This window comes from Ascaphus truei, chromosome 7 (genome assembly GCF_040206685.1).
Source record: "Ascaphus truei isolate aAscTru1 chromosome 7, aAscTru1.hap1, whole genome shotgun sequence".
NCBI lineage: Eukaryota > Metazoa > Chordata > Amphibia > Anura > Ascaphidae > Ascaphus > Ascaphus truei.
The window spans coordinates 31,898,505-31,918,861 of record NC_134489.1 but is presented as its reverse complement, the minus strand read 5'-3'; the positions used below and the strand labels follow the sequence as shown (position 1 = coordinate 31,918,861).

General features: G+C 50.5%; 1 protein-coding gene across 6 annotated transcripts; it reads left to right on the top strand.

Moving 5' to 3' along the window:
- On the top strand, positions 1-19,123 carry LOC142498899 (receptor-interacting serine/threonine-protein kinase 3-like). 6 transcript variants are annotated; one of them, XM_075607527.1, is made up of 8 exons: positions 1-286; positions 6,229-6,544; positions 7,826-7,971; positions 9,622-9,671; positions 13,159-13,317; positions 14,689-14,795; positions 16,112-16,157; positions 17,027-19,123. In XM_075607527.1, the coding sequence occupies exons 1-8, from the start codon at positions 129-131 to the stop codon at positions 17,287-17,289; spliced, it is 1,245 nt and encodes a 414-aa protein (XP_075463642.1). In that variant the 5' UTR covers positions 1-128; the 3' UTR covers positions 17,290-19,123. The 6 variants fall into 6 exon arrangements, with proteins under 6 accessions (XP_075463642.1, XP_075463641.1, XP_075463644.1 ...); XM_075607526.1 differs by having other exon boundaries at positions 1-304; XM_075607528.1 differs by having other exon boundaries at positions 3-262.
- Positions 19,124-20,357: the final 1,234 nt, after the last annotated feature.

Here is a 20,357-nt window from a genome sequence, read left to right as displayed (position 1 = left end):
GAAGCTGTGGCAACAGCACCAGGTCTATACATTAATATTAGCTGCCATGTTTGTTGAGGGCTTCCGCCCTTCCCTGAGCTGTGGCGTTGGTTGCACTAGAGACCGTGTAATGTGGGAATCGGTGTGAAATGCTGCAGTTCCAGGCCGGGGACCTGCACAGCCTGAGCCTGGTGGGGAGCGGCGGCTTCGGGCTGGTGTACCGAGGATGGAGCGAGACTCTGGGGATGGAGGTCGCCCTGAAGATGCTTCAAGGAGCCAGAGAGTGTGTGAGAGGGGCCCCAGGAAGGTGGGGAGGAGGAATAGTGTGAGAGGGGCACAATAGTGTGAGGTGGTGGAGGGGGGGGGGGGGTTGGGTGTAATAAGAGTGTGATGGAGTGTAATAGTAATGAGGCAAAATACAGGACCCCCTGCCTTGTAATCTGGTGTATTGAGAGGGACCCGGGGGGGGGGGGAATAGTGTGAGAGGGGCCGGGGGGGGGGGAATAGTGTGAGAGGGGCCGGGGGGGGGGGAATAGTGTGAGAGGGGGCCGGGGGGGGGGAATAGTGTGAGAGGGGCCGGGGGGGGGGGAATAGTGTGAGAGGGGCCGGGGGGGGGGGGGGAATAGTGTGAGGGGCCGGGGGGGGGGGGGAATAGTGTGAGAGGGGCCGGGGGGGGGGGGAATAGTGTGAAGAAGGAAGGGGCCGGGGGGGGGGGGGAATAGTGTGAGAGGGGCCGGGGGGGGGGGGGAATAGTGAGAGGGGCCGGGGGGGGGGGGGAATAGTGTGAGAGGGGCCGGGGGGGGGGGGGAATAGTGTGAGAGGGGCCGGGGGGGGGGGGGGGGAATAGTGTGAGAGGGGCCGGGGGGGGGGGGAATAGTGTGAGAGGGGCCGGGGGGGGGGGGGGGGAATAGTGTGAGAGGGGGCCGGGGGGGGGGGGGGAATAGTGTGAGAGGGCCGGGGGGGGGGGGAATAGTGTGAGAGGGGCCGGGGGGGGGGGGGAATAGTGTGAGAGGGGCCGGGGGGGGGGGAATAGTGTGAGAGGGGCCGGGGGGGGGGGGAATAGTGTGAGAGGGGCCGGGGGGGGGGGGGGGAATAGTGTGGAGAGGGCCGGGGGGGGGGGGGGAATAGTGTGAGAGGGGCCGGGGGGGGGGGGGGAATAGTGTGAGAGGGGCCGGGGGGGGGGGGGGGGAATAGTGTGAGAGGGCCGGGGGGGGGGGGGGAATAGTGTGAGAGGGCCGGGGGGGGGGGGAATAGTGTGAGAGGGGCCGGGGGGGGGGGGGAATAGTGTGAGAGGGGACGGGGGGGGGGAAATAGTGTGAGAGGGGCCCGGGGGGGGGAATAGTGTGAGAGGGGGCCCGGGGGGGGGAATAGTGTGAGAGGGGCCCGGGGGGGGGGGGAATAGTGTGAGAGGGGGCCCGGGGGGGGGGGGAATAGTGTGAGAGGGGCCCGGGGGGGGGGGGAATAGTGTGAGAGGGGCCGGGGGGGGGGGGAAATAGTGTGAGAGGGGCCGGGGGGGGGGGGGGGAACAATAGTGTGAGGGGCCGGGGGGGGGGGGGGGGAAATAGTGTGAGAGGGGCCCGGGGGGGGGGAAATAGTGTGAGAGGGGCCCGGGGGGGGGGGGGAATAGTGTGAGAGGGGCCCGGGGGGGGGGGAATAGTGTGAGAGGGGCCGGGGGGGGGGGGGGGGGGAATAGTGTGAGAGGGGCCGGGGGGGGGGGGGGGAATAGTGTGAGAGGGGCCGGGGGGGGGGGGGGGGAATAGTGTGAGAGGGGCCGGGGGGGGGGGGGGGAATAGTGTGAGAGGGGCCGGGGGGGGGGGGGAATAGTGTGAGAGGGGCCGGGGGGGGGGGGGAATAGTGTGAGAGGGGCCGGGGGGGGGGGAGATAGTGTGAGAGGGGCCCGGGGGGGGGAATAGTGTGAGAGGGGCCCGGGGGGGGGTGGGGGAATAGTGTGAGAGGGGCCCGGGGGGGGGGGAATAGTGTGAGAGGGGCCCGGGGGGGGGGGGGAATAGTGTGAGAGGGGCCGGGGGGGGGGGGGAAATAGTGTGAGAGGGGCCGGGGGGGGGGGGGAAATAGTGTGAGAGGGGCCGGGGGGGGGGGGGAAATAGTGTGAGGGGCCGGGGGGGGGGGGGGAAATAGTGTGAGAGGGGCCCGGGGGGGGGGGAATAGTGTGAGAGGGGCCGGGGGGGGGGGGGGGGGAATAGTGTGAGAGGGGCCGGGGGGGGGGGGGGGAAATAGTGTGAGAGGGGGCCGGGGGGGGGGGGGGAATAGTGTGAGAGGGGGCCGGGGGGGGGGGGAAATAGTGTGAGAGGGGCCCGGGGGGGGAATAGTGTGAGAGGGGCCCGGGGGGGGGGGGGAATAGTGTGAGAGGGGCCGGGGGGGGGGGGGGAATAGTGTGAGAGGGGCCGGGGGGGGGGGGAATAGTGTGAGAGGGGCCGGGGGGGGGGGGGGAATAGTGTGAGAGGGGCCGGGGGGGGGGGGAATAGTGTGAGAGGGGCCGGGGGGGGGGGGAATAGTGTGAGAGGGGCCCGGGGGGGGAATAGTGTGAGAGGGGCCCGGGGGGGGGGGGAATAGTGTGAGAGGGGCCCGGGGGGGGGGAATAGTGTTAGAGGGGCCGGGGGGGGGAATAGTGTGAGAGGGGCCGGGGGGGGGGGGGAAATAGTGTGAGAGGGGCCGGGGGGGGGGGGAAATAGTGTGAGAGGGGCCGGGGGGGGGGGGGGAAATAGTGTGAGAGGGGCCGGGGGGGGGAAATAGTGTGAGAGAGGCCCAGGGGGGGGGGGGAATAGTGTGAGAGGGGGCCGGGGGTGGGGGGGAATAGTGTGAGAGGGGCCGGGGGGGGGGAAATAGTGTGAGAGGGGCCCGGGGGGGGGGGAGGAATAGTGTGAGAGGGGCCCGGGGGGGGGGGGGAAATAGTGTGAGAGGAGCCGGGGGGGGGGAAATAGTGTGTGAGAGGAGCCCGGGGGGGAAATAGTGTGAGAGGAGCCCGGGGGGGAAATAGTGTGAGAGGAGCCCGGGGGGGGGGGGGGAATAGTGTGAGGAGCCGGGGGGGGGGAAATAGTGTGAGAGGAGCCCGGGGGGGGGGGGAGGAATAGTGAGAGGAGCCCAGGGGGGGGAATAGTGTGAGAGGGGCCCGGGGGGGGGGGGGATAGTGTGAGAGGGCCCAGGGGGGGGAATAGTGTGAGAGGGGGCCCGGGAGGGGGGATAGTGTGAGAGGGGCCGGGGGGCGGGGGAAATAGTGTGAGAGGAGCCCGGGGGGGGGGGGAAATAGTGTGAGAGGAGCCCGGGGGGGGGGGGGGGAATAGTGTGAGAGGAGCCCGGGGGGGGGGGAAATAGTGTGAAAGGTGCCCGGGGGGGGGGGAGGAATAGTGAGAGGAGCCCGGGGGGGGGAGGAATAGTGTGAGAGGGGCCCTGGGGGGGGGGAATAGTGTGAGAGGGGCCCGGGGGGGGGGAAATAGTGTGAAAGGTGCCCGGGGGGGGGAGGAATAGTGAGAGGAGCCCGGGGGGGGGGAGGAATAGTGTGAGAGGGGCCCTGGGGGGGGGAATAGTGTGAGAGGGGCCCGGGGGGGGGGGGAAATAGTGTGAGAGGGGCCCGGGGGGGGGATAGTGTGAGAGGGGCCCGGGGGGGGGATAGTGTGAGAGGGGCCCGGGGGGGGAATAGTGTGAGAGGAGCCCGGGGGGGGGGAAATAGTGTGAGAGGAGCCCGGGGGGGAAATAGTGTGAGAGGAGCCCGGGGGGGAAATAGTGTGAGAGGAGCCCGGGGGGGGGGGGGGGGAAATAGTGTGAGAGGAGCCCGGGGGGGAAATAGTGTGAGAGGAGCCCGGGGGGGAAATAGTGTGAGAGGAGCCCGGGGGGGGGGGGGGAAATAGTGTGAGAGGAGCCCGGGGGGGGGGGAATAGTGTGAGAGGAGCCCGGGGGGGGGGGGAAATAGTGTGAGAGGAGCCCGGGGGGGGGGGGGGGGGGAATAGTGTGAGAGGAGCCCGGGGGGGGGAAATAGTGTGAGAGGAGCCGGGGGGGGGGGGAATAGAGTGAGAGGGGCCCGGGGGGGGGGGGAATAGTGTGAGAGGGGCCCGGGGGGGGGGGGGGAATAGTGTGAGAGGGGCCGGGGGGGGGGATAGTGTGAGAGGGGCCCGGGGGGGGGAAATAGTGTGAGAGGGGCCGGGGGGGGGGATAGTGTGAGAGGGGGGGGGAAATAGTGTGAGAGGGGCCGGGGGGGGGGATAGTGTGAGAGGGGCCCGGGGGGGGGGGATAGTGTGAGAGGGGCCCGGGGGGGGGAATAGTGTGAGAGGGGCCCGGGGGGGGAATAGTGTGAGAGGGGCCCGGGGGGGGGGAATAGTGTGAGAGGGGCCCGGGGGTGGGGAATAGTGTGAGAGGGGCCCAGGGGGGGGGAATAGTGTGAGAGAGGCCCAGGGGGGGGGGGGAATAGTGTGAGAGGGCCCGGGGTGGGGGGAATAGTGTGAGAGGGCCCGGGGGGAGAGGAAAATGCTGCAGTTCCAGGCCGGGGACCTGCACAGCCTGAGCCTGGTGTGGAGCGGCGGCTTTGGGCTGGTGTACCGAGGATGGAGCGAGACTCTGGGGAGGGAGGTCGCCCTAACGATGATTGATGGAACCCGCATGTGGGAAAACTGGGGTGTAATAATGTGAGGTTGATGAGGTACATGGTAACATCGATGTATTGATCGCCTGGTAATGGCATCAGCAACTTGCCAGGATTCTGGTGACGTGAACAATAACCAATACATCAATCGTGTAAATTACCAATCACAATTTCAATCAGTAAACTAATACTGTAGGGATGAATAATTTGACAGATCCATTTGATAATGTAAGCGGTTTTCTGACAGGCCAATCAATAAACTGATAATGTGAACACTAATCTGACACATTCATTCAATAAACTGATAATGTGATCAATAATCTGACACGTGTGATAAATAAGTAAAACCATGGTGATCCATCAATAACCTATCCATCAATAATGTATGTGGGGGGGGGCGGTCATATCTTTTTCCATTGTGTCCAGTATTTTTGGACAAGCCATCTGGCATCCCTAGCTTCAGTGCAGCCCAATATGATAAAGGACTTCATTCAATACTATCTGCTTTTTTCCTCATAAATTTGGGTCATTTAGTTAAATCCTTTGGCCAAAACATTTCAAGCCTGTAACCTCATCAAGGTGCCGCCCTATCAGCAGCTCCTACACATTCTTTAGGTACCACATACATGTACTGCTGCGGCCGAGTTTATTCGAGCATTTGCCCGTTCTCGGCCGCAGCAGTAAACTGGCGCGCGCCGGAGGGTGCCGGGCGCGCGCCGAAGCAGCGGAAGAGCGCCCTCCGATCGGGGCGCTCTCCCTCCCGCTGCCGGGTCCGCCGGGTCCCCCGGAACCCCCTGCCGCCGTCCCCCACATCTCGGGACACCAGGGCTCCCTCGGGGAGCCCTGGACGCACGTGCAGGGGGCGCAGGCTCCCGATGACGCGTGACCGCGCGTCGGTGACGCGCGGCACGCCGAGGGGCGGCCACTAGCAAGCCGGGAAATCTCCCGGCTTGCGGAACCGGCCACACTTTAATAAAGTGTGTCGGTAGTGTATGAGGAGAGCGTGCCGGGAGGCGTTCCCGCGTCACGTGAGCGGTTCGTCCTCATTGTTTGAACCGCGCACGTGACCCAGCCGTCCCGCGGCAAAATCCAATTTATTTGATTCCTCGTGCACGGCATTTTGATCGTGCAGTCGCCATAACCATGGACCGTCAAATGTGGTAGTGTAGGACCTGCTGAGAGGGTCACCGTGACATGGCAGCAGCTTGAGAGGGTTTGGCCAAAGGATTTGACTAAATGACCAATACTTATGAGAAGAGAAAGCAGGTGGTATTGAACTAAATAATTTGTCATAGTGGATGTAGCACTGAGGCCTCTTTGTCCATTGTTGTATTCTTTAGGTCACTATCCCAGTAGCACTCCAATCATCACAAATTAATATATAATGCAATGTATTCAATAACCTGACGGTTCCTTCAACAATCTGACGGGTTCATCAATAGGCAATCAAATAAACGCCCAAACAGGCAGGAGAAACAGTACACAAGCTTATACTGCAACCAAACTGACCCACAGACTGCCATAACCATTGGTCAAAGTGAAGGCATGAGAGAAGATGTAGGCTGTTGGATCTCTGATAAACAATCTGTGTAGTTCTGCTGATCTGTTAGCAGGTAACATGTTTTCACTTTGTTTCCTTTATCTTTCTGTTTAACCAGGAACAACCTGAAGGATTTCATGAAGGAAAGAGACATGATGCACACGGCAAACTACACTTATGTCCTGCGTCTCCTTGGTGTGTATGAGAAGCTGGAGGGAAATCTTATTGAGTATGGCCTGGTTATGGAGTACATGCCTCTTGGTTCTCTCTGCTCCCTTTTTGAGAATGTCCCAGATGTCCCGTGGGCTTTGAGGTTTCAGATCCTCCACCAGGTCGTTCTGGGAATGAATTTTCTCCACCGCCTCAGCCCTCCTATAATTCATCGAGACTTAAAACCTAGTAACGTTCTCTTCAACAAGTCCTTGGATGTTCAGGTGAGTGACCCTGGTCCGTGTAAAACACTTATGTCACGGTAGCCACAGGGTTATAATATACACCAAATAAACTGGGTTGAATTGAATACGACTGTGATATAATAAAGAGATTTTATTCCTTAAAGGACAGATGGACACACAGTATTAGAAATGAGACCCCAGAGCTCTACTACGCATGTACCAACTAGCAAGGGGGCATGAGTCAAATTGTGTTCCCACGTTAACGAGTGGCTAGAGGTAATTGAAAACCAATCCACGGTACTCAATGTTAAGGATAGGGCACAAAAGGTTTATAAACTGTTGTTCCCCTGTATCCTTTGTCTTCAATTTATCATCTGAATGCTACCTGATTGCGACAGAATTGCTATGTTTCATACTTCTCATTCCCCAACCCCAAAGTAAGTGTACTTCTTGTCTGTTACTGTATTATTCGTGTGTTCACGTATCCAAAGGAATTAATATACTTTATTATATCTAAGACTCGTTCAGTTCGACCCAGTGATTTGTGTTAACCCTTTAATACCTGTGGCAGGCTATCGTCACACAGCTGAGGAGCAGGCACCGGAGTGAGGCTGGAGAGCTTCCTCTCTGTGCTGCTGCAGCTTCTCCTGTCCCTGTGGCTGCCGGTGCAGTAAAAAGCAGGGGGGAAAGGGGGTGGGGAGAGGAGGAGAGAGAGCTTCCTCTCCGTGCTGCTTCTCTTGTCCCTGTGGCTGCCGGTGCAGTAAGAAGCAGGGGGGAAGGGAGGTGGGGGGAGGAGAGAAAGAGCTTCCTCTCCGTGCTGCTTCTCTTGTCCCTGTGTCTGCCGGTGCAGTAAGAAGCAGGGGGGAAGGGGGGGGGGAGGAGAGAGGAGGAGATAGAGAGCTTCCTCTCCGTGCTGCTGCTTCTCTTGTCCCTGTAGCTGCCGGTGCAGTAAGAAGCAGGAAAGGGGGGGGGGGGGGGGGGGCGACAGGGTTGCCCACCCTGGTGTATCCACTGTAGAATCAGAACACATGTAATCAGGAAAAATACATGCAACTAAAGGGGAATACCATTTGTACTGAGGCAGGGAAATAAAAAATACATTTAACCATTTTTATAGTTAACCCCTCGCCTCCCACACGATGGTAGGGGTGGCCAGCTGGGGTGTAACCCCTTTATTACCGGGCTAGCCACCCCCTTCTCGTGACAACCAATACTCAGTTTTTAAAACTCATGAAACGAGGATGGTCTGTGCTGCTGCCTTAAATGTGAATATTGTGGCTAGGGGCTGCTGATTCAGACTGTGTTTTCTCTTTATTCCAGTTGACGGATTTCGGGTTGGCTAAATTTGCTGGTTCAGCTACAACCACCTCTACTGATCAATCCATAGTTGGTACTTTAGCCTATATGCCTCCGGAAGCCATCAAAGACATTAACTACAAACCGACAAAAATGTTTGACGTGTACAGGTGAGGAGGGGAGAAATTAAAAACCGTGGAGGAGGAGAGGGGAGGTGCCAGGGGAGATTCTTGTGATCTCGCAGGGAATTTTAGTTATGCCAGGAACTAGGGGTGGAGGGACAGGAAAGGAATGCAGGCAGCCAAATAAGGTGTCATCCCGTCTCCCAAATATAATGGAACGGGAACCACGCATTATCTGACTTAGTAGACTGGTTAAATTGTACCTCTTGTGTGATAGGAAGACACACACAGGATTCCTACATGGAAGAAAGGTGCAGTTAAACCTGAAACTTAGAGGTTTATTCATGAAACTGCGACTGTGGCACTAACGCATTGAAATTCCCACTGACTTCAAAGTTTATTGAATAACCCCCATGGAGTCTTCCAGGGATCTTACACCAGTGTTTCTCAACCTTCGGGTGCTCGCAGCACACTTGGAAAATAATTTTTGCTTGGCGACTCACTACAACTAAAATTGATTGGTTTGTATACAGAATCAGAATTATATCTCACACAGCATTATATATCCTCGCAGCACTTACTTGGAGTAATTCTGTGAGTATGAGGTGAGCAGTCCCTTGTAATCCCTAGAGACGCTGTCGGAGCACCTCTCGGGGGAAGGTGAGGGAGGCGGCAGAGTAGTCTTGCAGCAGATAGGGACTGGGACTCCTACTCACCTGAGTTGTTGAAGCGCTTGTGGCCGAGAGGCTTCTGGTCCCACGTCGTGATGCGTATCTGGACCAACTTCTGGTGCAGCGTCGCTGAGCGCAAACAAGCAGGAGGGGGGTGTTGGAGGCAGAGAGAACTCTGTCTTAAATATATAAAACTTCACGGCACACTACAACTGGCTTTGCAGTGTACCAGTGTACCGCGGCACACACAGGTTGAGAAAAACTGCCTCACATGATACCCTGTTATTAGTGGGGATACTGGGAGGAACGGAGTGCCACCACTTTCTCCTTCTCGCATACACAGTAGGCACTGCTTTTATATTTACACACGTACGGTTCCACTTTTAAAGAAAAAGTCATTGCTTTTAGAAAGCCTCTCTCTACCTTCCTATTTGTACAGTGTGAAAGTCACTGAAATTTTTCTAAACTACAGTCCAATGTTTCATATATATATATATATATATATATATATATATCTTTTTTTAATCCAGCACAGTACCACTGCTTTTGTTAAGCCACTTTAACTGCTTCCTGTTATAAAAGTTATGTTCAATTAACCCTGATAACACATGATCACATCTCCAGCACCCTAAATCCTGTTGTGAATGGTTACACAGGAAGAGATTTTTAGGGCAAACTATATGACTGAGGGCTAGTCCAGTATGCATTACCCTTTAATGAATCACACAATTGAAACACCTACACAGAACCCTGTATCTACTAACATAATGCTGTCTGTAAGCGGAGCTCTTTGTACAAAGGTAGCATGTGACATTCTTCCCCAAAATGGCACAATGTGCTGTATCTCGACATAATGCAGAATGTCTCAGGGTTCCCATGGGGTTCTGTAGCAGTGTTAGTGGAAAATACTATGATATCCCACAAAGGGAAGCAGTGAAGCCGGCTAGATATGAATGCATCCCTCATTGGAGGTATCTGCTGTGAGCGTCTCACGTTACTGATTCTCTATTGATTTTTTGTATTGCAGCTTTGGCATCTTAACCTGGTCAGTTCTGTCGGGTCAGGAACCCTACCCAGGTATGTCCCAACATCTCTATCACTTTCCAGCAGTTTCATTTTTACTTTACAACTTGTAGGTTGCGATACCATTTAATGGACCAACATAGATGATGTGTACAGAGCTGCCCAAACCTTGCAAGTCTCTTCCTCATGTCTCAAGTACTTTTCTCAAGTACATTTTATAGGAAAGACCTCTGAGGTTTTCGGAAAACTCTCTTCTCCAGGATCAATACATTCTATTATGTTTTACTATATCTTCAAGTACAGCTCAACCCCCTTATAACGCTGTGCTTGGGGTCCAAAGAATGACATCGCGTTATAAGCGGATCGCGTTAGAAATGATGTACAATTGTATGCATTGTACAATAAAGTATTTAAGATACCAATGATCATGTTGTAGAGTATTCATAAATATGAAAATTGGGACCACGCTTGTATCGCGTTATAAGTGGATTCGCGTTGTAACGGATCGCGTTATAATGGGGTTGAGCTGTATTCAGTAGCCAAACTATATAAGCATGTCTTCAGTATGTGCTATTGAAGTCTTTTTTAGTTTGTTACATGGGATTTGGACTCAAGGTGACCCTTTAACCTTTTGCGTGCCCTAGTGATGTCGAAACGTGTATACCATTTTCCAGACATCACAAGGTTTCCTTGATGTGTACAATCCTACAGCAGTATAGAGACTCAGCGGAATAACAGAGCAGAAGGGACTTCTTTCTATTGTCCAAAATGATGCCAGTCTTCACCAGTTCTTGTCTTCTACACCAAAGGATATAGAGAGCGTTATAAGCGCATCGCGTTAGAAATGATGTACAATTGTATGCATTGTACAATAAAGTATTTAAGATACCAATGATCATGTTGTAGAGTATTCATAAATATGAAAATTGGGACCACGCTTGTATCGCGTTATAAGTGGATTCGCGTTGTAACGGATCGCGTTATAATGGGGTTGAGCTGTATTCAGTAGCCAAACTATATAAGCATGTCTTCAGTATGTGCTATTGAAGTCTTTTTTAGTTTGTTACATGGGATTTGGACTCAAGGTGACCCTTTAACCTTTTGCGTGCCCTAGTGATGTCGAAACGTGTATACCATTTTCCAGACATCACAAGGTTTCCTTGATGTGTACAATCCTACAGCAGTATAGAGACTCAGCGGAATAACAGAGCAGAAGGGACTTCTTTCTATTGTCCAAAATGATGCCAGTCTTCACCAGTTCTTGTCTTCTACACCAAAGGATATAGAGAGCGTTATAAGCGCATCGCGTTAGAAATGATGTACAATTGTATGCATTGTACAATAAAGTATTTAAGATACCAATGATCATGTTGTAGAGTATTCATAAATATGAAAATTGGGACCACGCTTGTATCGCGTTATAAGTGGATTCGCGTTGTAACGGATCGCGTTATAATGGGGTTGAGCTGTATTCAGTAGCCAAACTATATAAGCATGTCTTCAGTATGTGCTATTGAAGTCTTTTTTAGTTTGTTACATGGGATTTGGACTCAAGGTGACCCTTTAACCTTTTGCGTGCCCTAGTGATGTCGAAACGTGTATACCATTTTCCAGACATCACAAGGTTTCCTTGATGTGTACAATCCTACAGCAGTATAGAGACTCAGCGGAATAACAGAGCAGAAGGGACTTCTTTCTATTGTCCAAAATGATGCCAGTCTTCACCAGTTCTTGTCTTCTACACCAAAGGATATAGAGAGCGTTGATGGCGCACTGCCAGAGAGTCCTGAGAAGATGAGTCAGGAACAAAAAATAGCCAGGCCACTCCAAGGATGAAAAAATGATGTGAAGTTTATTGCATGCTGATAAACGCACAAATGGTGGACAGGAAAACGCACCTACTTAGTACGAAACGCGTAGGTGCGTTTTCCTGTCCACCATTTATCAGCGTTTATCAGCATGCAATAAACTTCACATCATTTTTTCATCCTTGGAGTGGCCTGGCTATTTTTTGTTCCTGACTCATCTTCTCAGGACTCTCTGGCAGTGCGCCATCAACGCTCTCTATATCCTTGGATCATCACAAGATGGACCGCACGCCGCCGACGACACGAGTGCCCCCCTGGTAGTACAGGTACAGAGCCATAGTGCTTTTCATTTGTCCTGCGTACCATGGTCATTGACCACTTATTTTCATATACTGGTTTGGGTTGCTGATATTGTTATGCAGTGAGGGTCTGGCTGACTCCACAATTGCCCCACCAGATGCTAATCAATTCTATTGGGGGCACTCCAACGTGGCCAAGGTTAACCCTGTGTGGACCTTTATAATACTGGATGTCCTACAAGGACTGGTATCAATTGAGAGCATCACATTCACTCTGCTTCTATGTTCTACACCAAAGGAACTGATGAACCCTGACATACGGCTTTGCTATTCATGACCCGGTTATGTTACTACTGTACGTCTTATGGGTAAAACTTCCAGCACCTAGCTGTACCTTCCATAAAATACTTTGTGATGGGCACGCCGTGATATTTACTAGGCGGTACTGGGCCATAGTTACTGTGTGTGCTAAGCTAAACAACACCATAGGGTGTGAAGGGTGGCTTAGCATTGCCTAGTAAATGTGGCCCTTTGTGAGGATACTCTTCTATCACCAATGTCACAGCAATGGCACTACAGATGGGTGTCGAGCTTCCCTTAGTAATTGTTTGTTTTTATTCTCAAATTCAATAATATTTCTAAGGCACTTTCTGGGTGAAAACATTTAGCAGTAAAAATGCTTCCGTGTATTCTTTTTTTTTTTCTTCTTTTTACATTTATTTATTTAAATATCTATTGGGGATTTATGGTCTAGTGCAGGGGTGGCCAAGTCCTGTCCCCAAGGGTCACCAACAGGTCAGGGTTTAATTTGTATGGTAATCCTGCTACCTGTTCCGGTGCTCAGAAGAAAATGGAATGCTGAGGTACAGCTATGAGTTCTGTAGGAACATGTATAGCCTCCCTGTAGTCCCAACAGTGAGGGGAAAGGGGTAAGTGCAGCGCGGACAGCCCGTATAAAGCTCTAAACAACTGGCTTAGAAGTAAGCCCCAATAGCGTTGTGTACGCACTCACGGTTAGGTAGTCCTCTGAATGGAAATGAACTCCTCCTGCCTTGGCAGAAAGTGCGATGATCCGTGAGGTGCACCGCAGTCCCGGCATGCGGTGTATGTCCGACGGGGCTGTGTCCAACGTAGCACTATCAGCAAGCCAGCGTGCTCCCAGGTAAATGATAGACAGCAGATATCCAGGATGTGGAAAACCGGCGCACCGCCGAAAAACGAGCAAGAGCTGGACAATTGACCGTTGAAAAAATATTTATTGGTAAAACTGCATCACAATAGAGTCCTGGCGGATCCTCTTTGAGGACTGGAGTTGGCCATCCAAGTTCTAGTGAATATCTTTCCTCTAAGATGCTAACAAAGCAACCAACCCATTTTTTTGCTGCTCTTTTGTGACGGTGCTGAACCTAAAAGCCATTCCCTACTTTCTGACAGATGCAAGGTCTTTTCAGATTATGTACTGTATACCTAATGGTGATAGACCTGATGTGAGGATGGTTGACAAGTGTCTTACTGTGAAGATGGTTCCTGAAGCCAAAAAGCTAATGATCAAATGTTGGGATGGTGAAGCTAAGGACAGACCCAGCTTCCAAGGTAAGGCTGGAAGGACATTCTGTATGTCAAGGGATTAAGGGAACAAGAGATGGAGCAGAACTTTAACCACGGCAAATGCAGCGGGTCCCCAAAAGCTTTCTTACCCCCTCCGTGCATTATACAGAGGATTTTTGCAAACTGTGTTCCTTGAGCTAAACTTTTTATGAGCTAAAGTTAATCAACAGGCATGTTACCAAATTATACTTGTGCAACCTATAAGATAATTATGGGTCTCTCTGGCTTAATGAGTTCCTTTTTCTTGCATGAAGAGGGTGACAAAGTATAGGGAAAGGATATACGGTCCATAAAAGGAGTCCCATCAACTACATGGGGATATATTGATTGTGGGTCAGATGCCTCTAGTATTTGAGTCTATCGCTGTATCTTGAAAGTTTGACACCGTAGCAAGATCTGGCCAATGGAGTCTGTCCCTCACACTTCAGGATGTCAGAGTAGACCTGTGCTTCTCATAAAACAGTGACCGCATCAGGAATGACTTTTTAGTCCATTGAGTTCATCCCATGCACCGCAGTGTGACAGGAGGAACCTAAACATTGTATGAGGCCTTGGCGCTGCCCACACTGGAGCTCCGACAACCATATTGTTTACTGGCAATCCTTTCCACACCTCTGCCCATTCTGCTGTAGCTACAGTGGCTATTTTGGTTACTGACATCTTGCCTATAAAAAAATCAGGAAGCTGCCAGAGCATGGTTTCAGTTTTGTTCAAATTAGACTCCAGCGTTCATGTTTGTTTACACCCAGCCTTGATCTCTGCCTGTTACCCAGTCTTACACCTCTGCTGCTTACCTTGACCAGTCGCTGCCTGTGACCCAGATCTTACACCTCTGCTACTTACCTTGACCAGCCACTGCCTGTGACCCATACCTTACACCTCTGCTACTTACCTTGACCAGTTGCTGCCTGTGACCCTGACTTTGCACCATTACCGCCTGCCCTGATCCCAGCCTGTGACCACGAGTACTCTATACTCCATTCAGGACTCGGTCTCACAGTTCAGATCAGTGACTTAATATCCTACCTCAGCCCTGTGGGTCACTTCCTGTCTTGAGACGAGCATGGTTACACATTGTACCTGTCCCACTCCGTAACAAAGGAAAAGTGAACGATACGGGACATACAGGTGGACATTTCTTCCAGAGACACAAAATTAACGGCACAGGCCATACAAGTGTTGCCAAACCTTAAAGCATGTTATGACATTAATTTCAATGTGGCTTAGCACCCTATAGTAAATATGGTCCATAATACCTCACTGCTGGTTTGACCAAAGGAAATGAAATCCCCCAAAACATTTTTATAGAGGAGAAAACCACCATGTATCACAAACATATTTATGTCTTCATTACAGATTTGAAGGTGGAGACGGCGCTCATGAACAATGAGTATGTTGGGGAGAGAGACAGCGCTATACGCGAGGTTCTGGACCTTCTCAAAAACCCTTCTGCTTCTGCTCAGGTATTCAGTGTAATGTACAAGATACCAACGTCAACATGTCTCACACAGGCTCCCAGAGCCCAATCCAACGTAAAACATCACACAGCGTTTACACTGAATATACCAATAAGGCTGCGGCCATGCTAGCGCTGAGCGTGCTGACCGCGTTGTGCTTGCCGAGGTTAGTTTTGGCAAGTGAAATTCTCCCACGCTTGGCGCTTGCGGAAACATAGAGACTTTCAAGCGCGCTCAACTTGCCCGTAGCGCCCCCCCTGTGCGTGCTTGCAAAATAGGCAGGACACCCGGCGCTCATGCTTGGAGAGCTGGTGATGTCACCGCTCTCAAGCATGTGCGCGGTCAGCGCTAGCGTGGCCACAGCCTAATGTGAGCCGTGACAAGCAACAGAGAACATTCAGGTCTTATTTCATTGTTCGTCTTTCAATTGCAATTCCCCCCTAAAATGATCTGTCTTGAAAGGGAGCTCAATGTGACGCTCTTTAAAACAGGCGACCTTTTATTTCTTAGCCGTTTATTTTATTTTCATGTATATTGAAAAGGCCCAATCTCCATCATTGTTGACCAATCTCCCAATTTACAATCCTTTGTGGGACCTTCCTATAAGCTCTGCCCCCAGCAGCAGCCCTATATAATGTCCACGGGGGAAACATTATACCCCAGGCAAGTTGTAGGATTTTGTGGGGGCAAACTCCACCAAAGATGAATAAGGGACCTCCCCCCACCCCCCATCCCAAATACAGGGGAGAATAATGCTCTCCAAACCCCCATGACCTGAGAAACCTCCCCTGTGTTCGTGCCATCCCCCACAGTTATTGCCATTATATAGAGATGTATAAGCCACATGAGAAGCAAACAGACACCAGGAAATGCTGGGATTGTCCCTGACCCAACATCTAAAGGCTGATGTCCCCACTTTAAGATTCAGGAGACACCCCTCTGTAAGCTTTCAATATTTTGGGAAAGTTGCTAAAGAAGTCCCCCTCCCATGTTCCAATATGTTTTATTCTTTACATTATTTGTACTGGGTGTCCCTCTGAGACCATCCATGGTCCTCCGACCTTGGTGGACCCACTCGGTAACCGAGATATGAATTTCTCCACCGGGCAAGGACCGGGTCATCCGGCGGCCAATAGAAAACAGACACGTCGATAGATTGAGTCGCATACCAACACACAAAACGAAAAATATTTCAGATACACGTACACACACGTTCATGTTGTGTTAAACAGCCAAGCTGTGCTGATTCAGTCTGACTAGTCTAATGTGCAATTTGAAGCAGTTATTTAAAGTCTAATAAAACCTTGTTTTTTACAATATAGGTAACAGCAGCTGAATCTTCTCCTCTCCCAGATCTCAATGCTCCAGGTGGGTAATTATTGTGGCTGTTCCCGGAAGTATCCCGCTTGGCTCCATAATGCGTTTTCATTACACAGTGTAAAAGTTACAATGAATGAAAAGTTTACAAACAGAATGATCCGTTGCAGCGGTTTTGTGCAGCACTAAATAAAAAAACGGCTTTTTTACAATTATTAATAAACAGTTTTCACCTTGTGCTGGTCATCGTGTACATTGGCACAGTCTGGAGCGTAAAAAAAAAAAAAACCTCCCATATTTTTTTTTTAAATTGCCACGAACGTTTCACCATTTACGTAAACATTTGCATAACTTCGGTCCGGGAATAAAGTGGCAACGAATACTTACGGGGTCCCTATGGATAATTATATCTCATGGCATTAACACACCGTTACACTTTGGTTTGAGTGGCGGTTAGATTTATGTAGAAACATCATTGATCCCTGTCTTTGTTCCATATTTACGACAGCCGTGTATCTATCCCAAGCAATTTTATATTCTCCTACTGTATTCGCGTTTACCACCTCTGCTGGGAAGTTATTCCACGCAGCCACCACCCTTTTGGCTAAAGTCCTTACTCACATCTCCCTTGAGCCTCCCTGCCTCCAGCTTTAGAGCAGCTCCTGCGGTTAAACTGAAGGTGGTTTAAGTACCGGGTCTCCAATAGGCCTGCTTTTTTTGTTTGTTAACCTTTTCCCTGCCGGGGAAAGGGTTTAGATCCGTGATATTTACAAACAGAATCGCGCTGCAATGAACGCTCGCCCATGCCACGCCTCCCTTGATGGTTCCTGCGGGTGGGGGAATTTAACCCCGTCACTGCCAGCGGTCCATGCGAGGTGTGGCCGATATAATAACCGTTTATATTGTTTTTCCCTTACTAGAATTCTTGGAGACGAACTTTGCAGCGATCGTTCAAGCCGGGCCGGACTTGAGCAACATCTGGGATATTCTCTACACCGAAGGGATCATCAACGGGGAGGAGCAGAGCGACCTCGATTCCATCGAGAGAAGGCGAGACCAAGTCAGGAAAACCCTACGGATGATCAGGAACAAGGGCCAGAGAAGCTCCACTAGGCTTCTGCAGCTGCTGGAACAGCACCACCCCTCCCTGGCGACATCCATGCTCTCAACAAGTAGACAATGAAGACTATGAAAAAACTGGAGCCACCAACACGGGCACCTCTGCGGCCTGTCTTGGGACATTGTGTGTTACTGAGCAGGGGGCAGTGCTGGCATCAGCTTGGGATACTTGTGGTTGACCCCCTTCAGTGATGGGTGACCCCCTGCAATGCTGGAAGGGGTTGGTTGTCACCCAAATGAAGGCCGACGCTTGGTTCAGAGAAATCTTTTTTTTTCCCTAAAACTAAGTGAGCCCAAAATGTGTCCCAGCATTTCCAGAGCTCAGAATGTCAGGAAGTCTCCCTAGTTTTGGAGTTAAGGTAAGTGTGGGTCCACCCCAGTAGGTTATTCTTTAAACCGAGACCATCGCACAATCGCACAAAAACTCCCCTGATCGGCACTATCATAGTTTAATGAATAGTCCGCCCATGCTTACTAAGCGGTGCGAAGCCATAAGTCACCTTACAGCACATTCACGTAAGTTGGCTGGAAGATGCCTTGCTGATGAGCTCTGCGTGGTAAATATGACCCTTGCCACTACACATAGCATTGTGGGGCTGACCAGAACTGGCTTAAATTGGTGAGTGCTGGTTTTCGACTCTTTAAAGCAGTACCCCCTTCGCCCCCTCCCGCCCAGAGGTCGGGGCACCAGGACAGTCTCTGTGTGACCCCCATCTCCCCCTGATTCAGGTAATTAAAACCCACCTGAAAAAATATTGAGCAGCGTGGACTATTGCTTTAAAAGGTGCAATTCGTGCCATATCCTACATTTTAATTTTCTCAATAAATCAGTTCTGTAATATTAGATAATATTTACTACATTATTTTGTTTTTTATTCAACTCAATACCATTCTTAATGAGTTTTAAAGCATCCATTGTTCTCTGTAGCAGGCTTTAGCCCACCTCCCCAGCAGTGCAAGATCTTTGCCACACTTACCGGTTTGTGATACTTTGTTGCTAATGTTCCCAGCAGTGTGAGCTGCAAACTGTAACAATGTTACCTTAGTAATATAAGAATAGCTGCTGAGCCATTTAGTGCACCCTGGAAGCAGGATCGCTGTTGATCGATCACGGGGGAACGAATCGATCAGCAGCTTAGGTAATTCGTTTTCAATAAAGGTAATCAAAGGCTGCGTATATTAAAACAAAAATATAATAATAATTTTTTTTTTTTTTTTTGCTTCTTTAAGAAATTCAGAACCCCTTGAAACTTCATTGTGAGATGTGTACATCTTTCCTAATCGTGGGTTCTCAAGCTTTACTATACCACAGAGTAATAATTGTTTGAAGGGCCGTCGTACGAAACCCCTCTACTTCCAGGGAAGGGGTTGAATGTTGCCACTTTTATGAAGTACTGTACAATAGAAGTTTAGAATTGGTGCTTTTTTGTATTTACCACTATTCTATCCTAGTGGAACTCTTTTTTGCACTTCTATTGCATTTTTTACGGGTATATAATAATGTAAACATCATTTACGTCCAGGTGCAAATTCCAATAAGGTACGGTTTATTGATCTACTATGAGCTTTAGGCAGTGTGATGGCCACCTACCATCTGAAGGATCGGCGCAGTGATTTAAAGACACTGACTGTAAACAATGACACAGAGTTTGAATTAGGGTAACCTGGCTCATTTCCCGGGGTCAGCTCCTTGTGACCTTGGGCAAGTCACTTTATCTCCTTGTGCCTATAACATCTTAAACATAGTGTAAGCTCCTCTGGTCAGGGACTGTGTCTGTAACATTCCTATGTGCTGCGTACCGCGCGCTATACTGTAATTGTGATGCGCTTTGTGTCCCATTGGGAGAAAAGCGCTTTATATGAAATAAAGTTATTACCATTTTGTTTTTATTTTCAAACCCAGAGTACCGCGACCGTGTCATTTTTACACCCACATTACCTCTACATTCTTATTGTCGCAGCAAAAACCTATTTAAGAAAAAAAAAAAGGAAAGCAGGATTGATGCTATAATATATTTAAAAAAAATCTACACTTGGCTACCTTAGTGGCTGGTAATAAAGCATTGTCCTCACGATTCCACTGCAATGCACTGCACCTTAGTCTTCCGGGAAAATCTGCGCCACCTGCAGCTGGTGCAGAACGCCGCGGCCAGGTTATTCACTAACCAGCCCCGTTCTTGCCACGTGACGCCTGTTTTCCGTTCTCTGCACTGGCTGCCGGTAAAATGGCGAATTTATTTTAACGATTGGCTTGGCACCACGTGCTCAGGGTCCCGGCTTTCCGAGAGAGCTTCTAGTGACCTACACACCCAATCTCTCACTTCCATCTGCAGGTGAAGGACCCCATACGGTTCCCAGAATCCCCCTGACTTCCTTTGGGACCCGAGCTTTTTAGCCGCGCTGCTCCCGCTCTGTGGAATAATCGGCCTCGTACAGTTCATGAGGCCCCGTCTCTGGGAATTATAAATATAGGCTCCAAACCTACCTGTTTACCCAGGCATTTCATTAATGAACCACACCCGGTTTGGCATTTAATAGCTACAGTCCCGCCCCCTCCTGTATTGTAGCTTTCTTTGTGTTTGCCCTCTTTTATAACCTTAAATGTTCTCTTCTATTTCCCTTTCTGTAAGTGTGAAGCACGTCGAGTGCCATTGGGAGGAAAGCGCTATATAAGTAAGGTTATTATTATTATTAAAGATATTTCCTGTACGAAATTCCAAAGTTTTGCAATTCTGTACTTATCAGCTGTACTTCAAGCAGCCCTGAGTGTGTTTTTGGGATGGTGAATTATTTATGGTGGGGGTGAGCCAGAGGGAGGGGACCCTGGCAGGCTAGATTGAGTTTTATAATGCTATGGCAGCAAAAAAATAATTTATTAACATAAATTTCAATGGTCTGTCGCATGAAAAAAAGTTCTAAAAACGAGATTTTATATTGAGCTGTAACAATGTCAACTGACCACAAGACGGCAGTGTAATCCCAATTTGGCGAGTGTCCTCAAAAATCCACGTGCAGTATATTATTTTATTTATAAAATATTTTACCAGGAAGTAATACATTGAGAGTTACCTCTCGTTTTCAAGTATGTCCTGGGCACAGAGTTAAGACAAATACATGTTTACAAATACAGTT

What these genes read in the sequence shown, in the direction of transcription:
- LOC142498899 (XM_075607526.1), top strand. Translation starts at nt 129, where the DNA reads ATGCTGCAGTTCCAGGCCGGGGACCTGCACAGCCTGAGCCTGGTGGGG. An exon ending in AAAATGTTTGACGTGTACAG is followed by an intron (nt 7,972 to 9,621) that starts GTGAGGAGGGGA and finishes TTTGTATTGCAG; the next exon opens with CTTTGGCATCTTAACCTGGT. An exon ending in GGACAGACCCAGCTTCCAAG is followed by an intron (nt 13,318 to 14,688) that starts GTAAGGCTGGAA and finishes TCTTCATTACAG; the next exon opens with ATTTGAAGGTGGAGACGGCG.